At 35.5% G+C, this 10,524-nt stretch overlaps 1 protein-coding gene across 1 annotated transcript in view; it reads right to left on the minus strand.

The window, feature by feature from the left end:
- Positions 1 to 7,274, minus strand: part of LOC121429319 (neuronal calcium sensor 1-like) — a 70,011-nt gene extending 62,737 nt beyond the window's left edge. The window contains exon 1 of the mRNA XM_041626327.1: positions 7,058 to 7,274. Within this exon, the coding sequence (XP_041482261.1) occupies positions 7,058 to 7,121 (64 nt within the window). The 5' untranslated portion in view covers positions 7,122 to 7,274. The remainder of the gene's footprint in view (positions 1 to 7,057) is intronic.
- Between the last annotated feature and the right edge of the window lie 3,250 nt (positions 7,275 to 10,524).

A 10,524-nucleotide genomic window follows, 5' to 3' on the forward strand; every position in this document is an offset into this window, starting at 1 on the left:
GATATATTTAGGTGTAAAATATTTCAGAAGAATTAAATTTCAAGGCAAGGTACTTATTTCGACAAGATTATTAATCATATCAATTCTAACATGCAAAAAGCAAAAACTGTCACAACTTACCCCGCCTTCCCCTATACTTAGCATGAAGGAGTGCAAATTTCTAAGCACAAATGTACATTATCCATCAAATTTCAGTGTGTGTATGTACATGTGCCTCTTTTATGCTTTTCATACCAAGCTCTTCCCCTGAACACTGGGAGTTCACCACTCAAAACTTTTCAAAAGTGGTTGAGCACGCTATGCATGCACATTAAAATTGAAAGGCTTTCTGATATAATTGAGACCAGACAATCCCTATAAAATTATCAAGATTTTATCACCAGGACTGCAGTGTGAGCCTCGTACAGGTATTTAACTTTCTAACGGTAAATTGCCAATTCGTCTACTACCAACTCGTCCACTCACTACATGGTCTACCTTCATTTAGTCTAATGCCATTCCGTCTATCAATATTTTGTTTAACAACAACCTGGTCCTATAACCACTTGCTTAATGGACCTTCATACCACATTTGAAGATGATCGGAGAAATGCAGCTGGTAGAGCGCTCACAAGGACATCTCTGCAATTTCCTCAAAAACTTTTGTTACCATGGCAACGAAGTCTCTGACCACACCAAAATCAAAATGCAACTTTGCTTTACCAAAATGGAACTTCATGCTACATTTGAAGATGATGAGAGAGGAAATACAGCTGATAGAGTGCTCACAAACACATCTCTATTTCCTAAAAAATATGGTTACTATGGCAACCACATCGCCACCCACTCTAAAATTATTAGGTGGCTTTGCTTTACTATAATGGACCTTCATGACAAATTTGAAGATAATTGGAGAAGAAATGCAGCCAGTAGAGCACTCACAAGGAAATCTCCGCTATTTCCTCAAAAACTCTTGTTACCATGGCAATGATGTCTCCGCCCCACACCAAAATCAATAGGCGGCTTTGCTATATGATACTCAACCTTCATGCCAAATTTGAAGATGATGGAAGAAGAAACGCAGCTGATAGAGCACTCACAAGGAAATCTCTGGGGCGGGGACGCTGCTCGGGGGATACAATTATACAAATCATTCCATAAAGTTCTAGAGATAATTGGCGGGTCGCGCAGTCGAGCACATGTATCCCCCGAACCCACCGCGTCATCCGTCATTGCAATATATAGAGCTCACACAGAAATTTGACCATAAAAATCCAATTATCATGGCGACAATGACCCTAGCATGCAGACCCCCAGCCCCCAAGTCCATCTACATTACCATCCAAGTGTGGTTGAAAAGTGACTTATGGTTGCGGAGAAAGAGTCTTGCATGTTAACTCCAACGTTGACCTGAAAACGACCTTTGACCTTACCATGTGACCTCTGACTGCAGCATAACATGCAGGTCCCCCAAGTCCATCTATCATCCAAGTTTGGTTGAAAAGTGACTTACGGTTGCGGAGTTAGGTGTCATAAGAGAGTCTTGCATGTAAACTTTATTGTTGACCTGAAAATGACCTTTGACCTTACCATGTGACCTCTGACTGCAGCATAACATGCAGGTCCCCCAAGTCCATCTATCATCCAAGTTTGGTTGAAAAGTGACTTACGGTTGCGGAGTTAGGTGTCATAAGAGAGTCTTTCATGTAAACTTTAATGTTGACCTGAAAATGACCTTTGACCTTACCATGTGACCTCCGCCCACACCAAAATCAATAGGCTTCTTTGCTATACCATACTCAACCTTCATGCCAAATTTGAAGACGATCGGAGGAGAAATGCAGCTGATAGAGTGCTCACAAGGAAATCTCGGCGGCGGATGCGGCGGCACGACGAGGCCAAATCCATAGTATCCTCGGAACTCTGTTCGGGGGATACAATTACAGTAGGTGGTCTGTCTATGACAGATCACCTCTTAATTTCGTCAGAATTTTCTTTCTTTATTTCTTTATTTCTTTCTTTCTTTCTTTCTTTATTTTTGGCACCTATGTTTGTCACCAACTTTTCTCTGAATTGGCTGAATCAATTTGGCTGATTTTTCTGTCATATAGAATCTATCATACAGACGGCATACTAAGCTTTTCAAGGTCATACATGTACAATGTATGGTCATGATGACGTCATCTACGCGCCATTTTGTAAAATTCTTAATTTGATCATATCTTCATTATCAATTATCAAAAATTAACAATATTTACATCACATTAACTTCAGGTCAAGGGTCAACTCTCAATGTCATGAAAGGTCATGTACAGGTCATGATGCGCACGTCAAAGCTAAAAAAAATCCTCCAAATGGCCTATAAAAATATTTGGGTACGTTTCAGGTCATTTTAAGCATTTCAAAAATTTGCTCCGCGCGTAACGCCTTAACGCAATGCAGAAACACCATTTTATTTATATCATTGCATTGATAAGAAATTTCTTAGCAATTTGATACCTTGATCAACCTTCTACAACCATTAATAACGAAATTAACACCGTTTAAGTTTGCAGCACGTGTGCGCGCGAGCTCTCTCTATAGGCCATATACATGTATGGGCAAAAACATGCCTATTGCAAATTCACTGTACTTAGCTCTCTGACTAGTCCGTTGACCTCTAATTTTTTTTCATATATCAATAGAGTATGAGTTGTAAATTTGATTTCATGTCACCATTGTCCCTCCATTTGATCATAACGTCATCAAAATGGCGTCGGAGGTCAAAATATCCATTTTCCTTGTTATGACGTCATAATAATTATGCAAATTAGGCTTTAACTTTGTGAATATTGGTCAATTTTCGCCCAATTTTCGACATGATGTAGGTTAGGTCTTACTCTTTCTGAGTTATTGCCTTTATTTTTCATTTTGATAAATGGATCATCCTGAAAAATTGCAAATAATAAAGGCATGTCATTTTTCCTCATTTTGCATGTAATCTCTATGGGACATGACTTTCTCAAAACTAGATTCGACAGTCCTCTATTTCGGAGCCATAAAATCTCCATTTTTTCATGTCAGTTTTCCCTGAGCTTTTAGGTATCTTGTAGCTGAGATTCTAAGCTTTCACAAATGTTGCCTTCATTTTCCGATCAGATGCCGGAATCATGCCCATATTTCACTTGCAAAATTGGATTTGAGATCCTCTTATTTTGCATGTACGTGTAAAGTCTATGGGAAATATTGTAGCTCTATTGGTTAGGTGTCAGACTTGCATCTCATTCAGTCATGCGGGCAGGGGTTCCAGTCCGTGGGTGAACATGATTATTTATTTTTTATTATTTTTTTTTTACTTTCTTGCGCACGTTCATTTATAAGAATTCCAATGAATAAGAGTTAAAATATTGCAAAATAAAACATATATAATTACTTTTTTTTATATTACATGTATCTAATCATATCTTTTTGTCTGTCTATCTATCTCTCTGTTTGAATATGTCTATCTTTCTATATCTATCTATACATGTATGTCTGTCTGTGTCTCTATCTAGCTATTTTCTATTTATCGTACGTACGTACGTATATCTATCTGTTTGAATATGTCTGTCTATCTGTATATCTATCCATTTATCTTTCGATCTAATGAATATTTATATTTTTCAATTTATTATGTATGTTTCTCTATGTATCTATTGATCTATCTTTCATCCATTTATCCACCTATATTTTATATATCCTCCAATGCTCTATCTATCTATCCATCTATCTGTTTAAATGTATGTCTATCTGTATTTCTATCTTTTTAGCTTTCAATCTAATGTCTATTGATCTGTTCGAATAATTAGGTCTGTATATTTGTCTGTCTATCTAATATCTATCTATCTATTGAATCTGTTTGATATGTTATTCTATCTGTTTTTCTATCAATATATTGATATATAATATCATAATCACCGTTATCATCATCTTATTTGTCATCAATCATTATCATCATCCTCATCATCATCGTAATTTTTGTCATCAACCGTTATCTATTTCTCTATCTATTTATCTATCCATCTATCTATCGATCTATCTGTCTATCTAATACGTATTTATCTGTTCATACATGTATATATATTTCTATATATATCTATCTATCTATCTGTCTGTCTTTCTGTCTGTCTGTCTATCTATATATCAAGATATAATTTATCTACCTTTCTACTATTAATCTATCCACTTATCATTTACCTCTCCATCCATCTATCTATCTTTCATATGTGTACTTGTTTAAACATGTATGTCTATCTGACTGTCTATTTATCTTTCAATCTATAAATTATATCATCTCACTTGTAATGTCTGTTTATCTACTAGTATTTATCTTTCTACGACAGGCCACCTAATTCCTCCGCATGACAAATTAAAATCTAGTTCACTATATAGGGACAGTGATTTTCCGCGATCGCGGAAAACGGACGGAATTCACGGAATGGGCTGTTTGAAACGGAAAATCACGGAAAATGTGTTTTTTCTCAAAATGCACAAAATAGCAACAGAAATTAATCCAAAATCCTCAACAAAATACGAATATCAACTGAAAAAACATGATCTCACTTTGCAACAACAATCATGACAATCAACACATTGTAATTACACTCGAGTCGAGCCTCTCCATCACTCGATCGTATCCAAATTAGTTTACCGGTAAACGGAATTGTCAATTTTTCTTGTACACAAAGTCTATGGGGAAACAGAATTTCCGTTTTCAGACATGCTGAAACAGAATTTGAAATTTTCTGAAACGGAAAAGGCAATTTTTAGAAACGGAAAAATCACTGTCCCCAACTATATTCATTCCAAATATGGAGTGTAATACAATTCTTAATTTCTCAATAATTACAACATTTTTGTTGATTACTCTTTTAATGCATAGAATTTTAGGGCACATTCTATATGAAAAACGAATGTCCCTAAACATAAGTTGAGCTGTTTCTGTTTAATATCATACCCCAATTCTCCATATATAATTAAATAACATGTATGAACGATATTGCTCTTGACAAATATTGGGTCGGTGTTTGAGAATTTAGTTTGATACTGAATGGACAGAGGAAATTCTAATATCAATTGAATTTGATTACCGGTACAAACATTTTTTTTGGGGGGTACAAAACCTTACAAATTTAGAATCAAGTAATATATTTGATTGATTCTATAACATCAAAGATCATATGTGTGTAAATACATGTAGTTTCATAATATTCAAAGTGTGAAGAAAATGATATCCACCCATATGTGAAGAAAAGGTTATTAAAATGTTTTCAATCGCATTATGTTGAACAAGTTGTGTGTTTTCTTAGAATTAATGAAGTTTTCATTTCCCCCATGCTCCCATGACGCCTCAAGAACATAGAGCATCTTTTGTCAATTAAGCCCTTCTGTCAAAATTGGTGAATCAAAACAGTAGTTTTTGTCTTTGACTCGAGACAAACAAATTTGCACCTTTTCTCTCAGGCTGATCAGCTGCTTCTTTTTTTTATTTGAAAGGCATTTTAAATAAATCTACTATGGGGGAGATCAGGGTTAGTTGGAACGCGGGGTAAATTGAAACATTGTAATTTTCTCTAATGCCTGTAAAATAAATTTATGCAATACTGCCCTCAATTTATTGCTATCAATAATACAACACTGCTGTTGAAGAGAAGAACTCTCAAACGAGAATAATCGGACCAAAGCAACACAAAAAAAATTCCATTGGATAGGTGTAGAGTCGTTCACACGGACTTTCATGAAATTATATTTACTAATACTTTACATCAGATCTTCCACTACTTTTTTCAAAGTGCGTTGGCAAGCATAATTAATATGACCTTCATCTTCACCAATAACATCATCGTCTTCATCATCATCAAAGCAAAGATCACAACTTAACAATGCACAATCAAACTCTTTATCCATGATGTATTCTTTACAAGTCTGTATTACATGCCCTCCTATCGAAAGAACACATGATCTACTGATAGATGTGATAAAAGAGGCCATTTAAGTGAAACATATACTAAAGTAATGGGGAGAGTTGTTCACAAGTAACATCACACATCTCTGTCGCATTGCAAATTTGAGGATCTCCATAGCATTAGTGATCGCAATATTCAAATGCTCATAACTTTCTTATTATTTGTCCGATTTTTCTCAAACTTTTGTTGATCTGTTTCTTTGATTTTTCTGTTTTCACACAGGCTATCTTGTTCCAAGGGTTTCATTCTCCTTTAAGCTTATTTTTCCCCGTTTTGGTGCATTCAGGCCAAAACGTAATAATATAATGATCTTTATTTTGGTACAATTCTTTTTAGGATTTTTAGTACATGTCATAAAAACAAAAATCGGTGAGCCGCGTCAGGGGGATTTTGCATTAAATCCCTAATGGTGGCTGCACGATAGCTAAAGCGGGCGGGAGCCCAGGATCTTACCTGTAAAGGCATACTCACCTGACAAGCATGAAGTATGGTCAAAATAATTCTCCGAATAAATAGTTAAAACAGAAATCAAGCACTTACCACGATTATATGGATGATGGTCTAACGAGTGGCAGTTTTTCTGACATCTGGGCACAGACTGGAACCTCAAAAAACAAAAAGTTCTCTCCTTCTACCCCCGTCTCGATCGGCCATTTTTGTTATGAATTGTAACAAAATGGCCGATCGAAACGGGGGTAGGAGAGAACTTTTCGTTTTTTGAGGTTCCAGTCTGTGCCCAGATGTCAGAAAAACTGCCACTCGTTAGACCATCATCCATATAATCGTGGTAAGTGCTTGATTTCTGTTTTAACTATTTATTCGGAGAATTATTTTGACCATACTTCACACTTGTCAGGTGAGTATGCCAAATTGCACGTAAGATGGCTCCCTGGGCCGGGTTACACGATAGCGAGCCGTCTGTGTAAGAGGAAAATTTTTTTTTTTTTTAATGTTAAAAAAAAACTCCTTGAAACAGACGGCCTACGTGCGACTGCCAGTTGTCTAGAAGATGAGCCTCGGCTCGGCTAATACAAAATACAGGAAGAGAAAACACACATCTGCATGCGTGGGACTGAAGTTGAAAGTCTACTCACAATAAGTTGCCTTTTGAAGCTCTTTTATTTCTTCTGCACTCAGTTTACTTGATCCTTTACCCATTTTGGATTTGCGGATACCCAAATATGACACAATTCCAGCTTTTCCAATATCCTAAGTCCCAAAAAAGAAGGGGAAACCAACTATCTGAGAAACCCTTGGCAGTTTCGGTGGTTTGCTTGGCTGCCGTGCAGCGCAGTTATCAAAATTTTGTTGTTGAATGATTCGCATCGGCGATTTTTCCACTAAAGTAAGCAGACATTTCTCGTTTGGATTGTCTCCTCTTATCTCCTCTTCTCTACACAGTGGCGTACACCGGGGCGTACAGATGGGGGTGTACTGTAGGGGGCTGCCCTTCCCCCATCAAATTTTTCATGACCAAGTGAAAAAAAAAGAAGAGGAGAGAAAATAAAAGAGAGAAGTGTGAAATATGATATTATACGTCGAATATTATGCCAAAATCTTTAACGAAAATTGGATTAAATAAAAATGTCAAAATTTTTGCTCGCTCGCTTTTATACTCGCTCGCAACCTTTAATCATATTATGCAATACGCCATATCTAACGTTAAACCAAAATGTTTGGCTCATTGCGCCATTGCTCCTCCTCCCCTCTCTGTATCCTATCCTCTTTTCTTTTCTTTTTTCTTTTCTTTTCTTTTCTTATTTTCTCATTTCTTTTTTCTTCTCTTTGGCTCTCCTTTCTTTTCTTCTCTTCGGCTTTTCTCCTTTTTTTTCTTTTCTTTTCTTCTCTCCTCTTTTTCTCTTTTATTTTCTTTTATTTTCTTTTCTTTTCTTTTTCATTCTTTTATTTTCCTTGTCTTTTTTTTCTTGCAAATGTGAATCACAAAGATATAGTTTTTGGACCCAAATAAAAAAAATATGAAACGAAATATAAACGATATGAAACATCTAGCCACTATTATTTTGATCATATTCAAAGTCGCTTGCGAAAACACCCGAATGACAAGATAAGGGAGGGCTTGTGACAATTGACCCCCAATAAAGTTTCATGAACAAAAAGTAATAATGGAAAGGGAAAGAACACTAACAGTAGCAGGGACGGGGAAAGGGTCATGATAATGATGTCAATTCCTCAATAATATGCTAAATCTATTGCAAAATGAGATTTTTTTTTACTTAAAAGGCAAAAATTAAGTGCTCGTTCACTCCGCTCGGTCACCGTACATCTTATGCCTTTTGCCCCTACCATGTCTGGCCCCCGCAAAATGTTTGGCTCATTGTGCTGCTCAAACGGATGTTAAGAAGAAAAGATAATTCCATGAACATGTGGATATCATTTCTTTCTTAATTATTATTTATTTCCTTTTCTTTTCTTATTGCTTTGAAACTGTTTTAAAAAGCGCTTCATAAATTTCATGTATTATTACCATTACTATAAATACTACTAGAATATTTGAATTAAAATCATGACATAGGAAGAAACATCATAATCATGTGATATATTTTTGGATACTTTTCACAATTGATCAGTTCGAGAGAGATCATCAGGCAAAACCCAAATCAAACTTCAAAAATTCATCTCTCCTTTTCTTTGCTGGTAACTTATCAAACGATCACGAATATTTTCTCAAATTCTTTTCTGCTTTTTTTTTTTTAAATAACATATCGGCAGGGTGAATTCCCCTTCTAAGGATCTGGGACAAGCAATATGTCAAGGCAGAAAAAGGAAGCTGTTTTATCTCTCTTTTTTCATAGCATGGAAAGAAAAACAAAAACAATAATAAAAAAAAATTGAGTATTATTTTTGTTACCATGTGATGGCAGTATTGCTCTTTTGGAAAAGGTTGAAATTGATTATTGATCAAAACTCGCGACATTGCACCATTGTGGTAGACCACGGTGATATGATTCTGGTAAAAAAAAACGGACCTCCTTGTCATAAGGAACATTGCGGATCAGACTTGTAGGTCTACTTGAAAAGGACCCTTTTAAGGAAATGACAAAACATACAGAACAGAGGCGGGAAAGGCCATAAGGAAGAGCTGGCTTCACATGGATTGGACGTTTTAAAAAAGAATTGGCAGCGTTCGTCATGTCGTTTCACGGCGAAGATGGCAACCGGAGGGGGGGTGGGGTAGGCCGAATTCCTATAAATTGCTTAAAAGATACAGGAAGAGACAAAATAGAGGTGGAATGGCTATTTATGAGGCATGATACTATCAGTTACAATTAGCTTAGTCACTGCAAGAACCGTTGTAATCTTTATGCATAAAAGTTTGTTTGAAAAATGTAAAACGAATTTATTGGTATAAAAAGTCCCGCACCAAAATTAATCATTCGAACCCGTATAGCTATACTGCTGTTTTTTAATAGTGTGCACCTCTGAGATACAATGTATAGAAAAATGAAGGATGTACAAAGCCTATAATAATCACATTTTGTTAGAAACGGGTGGAATGAAAAGATGAAGTGGCTGAGAGATCTATCACAATATTAACTAGTTAATAATATTATAATGCTAATTATTGATTGTCCTCAAGAAAGAAACCCGTATGGTGTTATAACCATGAGCAGTCAGTTTGTTTGTTGTCTGTTTGACTTTATTTATTCACTGATGAAAAACAAGTTGCCCGCAATCAACATTTAGCTATTTTCAGTGAGGCGAGGCCGAGATAATTACCTACATAAAAACGATTGAAATCAAAACATTCAAATGATTTATAACAAAACAAAATATACGATAATAACAAAAACATGATGATTAAAAAAAACATCAGCATAAATGAAAGTGCATAAATATTATCAAACAAAAGTAAAGGAAATCATTCATCAATATATGAGGAAAACGTAAAACATCACAGTGTTTAAAATAAGAGAAATAAAGAAGTGAAGTAATGTTTTTAATTGATCTGATATAGACATGTTTACATACTTGTTCAGAGGAAAGGGTTTTATCGATCAGAAAGTTTTGAAATTGGATGCTTTTACAGGGGCGGATCCAGCCTTTGCCAATAGGGGCGGGGGCCCGGAATTTTTTTTAGACTTATTTTCCCCGATCGGCCGCTCAAATATGATTTTGCCGGGATTTTTGGTTTCTTTGAAGGAGTAGTCCTAATAGTCACTTCTTAGCTTTATTCTTATGAATGAACATAAATGTATAATACCAAAATCCTTATTTATATAATGCGAGCGCGAAGCGCAAGCTAATTTTTTTTTTCGAAATCTTGTGTATTTTTTTCCTAAAATTTGAACATTCTGGGAAATGTTTGTTATCCTAAAAAAGGCGTGTATGCAAATGGATAATTATGGTTTAAAGTTAAACAATTTCCAAAAAGTTGATAAAATCATTCGAAAGTTTAGACAACTTGTTGTTAAAACGTGTGTGAAATAATAATTAAAAAAAAAACGTGCTTGAAATTTAAACAGCGTTTTTACAAACGATTGAATTCACAGGGCACTGCATGTAACTTCAAACAGGAAATTCGAATTTTTAACAAATCTTT

Source organism: Lytechinus variegatus, chromosome 15 (genome assembly GCF_018143015.1).
Source record: "Lytechinus variegatus isolate NC3 chromosome 15, Lvar_3.0, whole genome shotgun sequence".
NCBI classification, from domain to species: Eukaryota; Metazoa; Echinodermata; class Echinoidea; order Temnopleuroida; family Toxopneustidae; genus Lytechinus; species Lytechinus variegatus.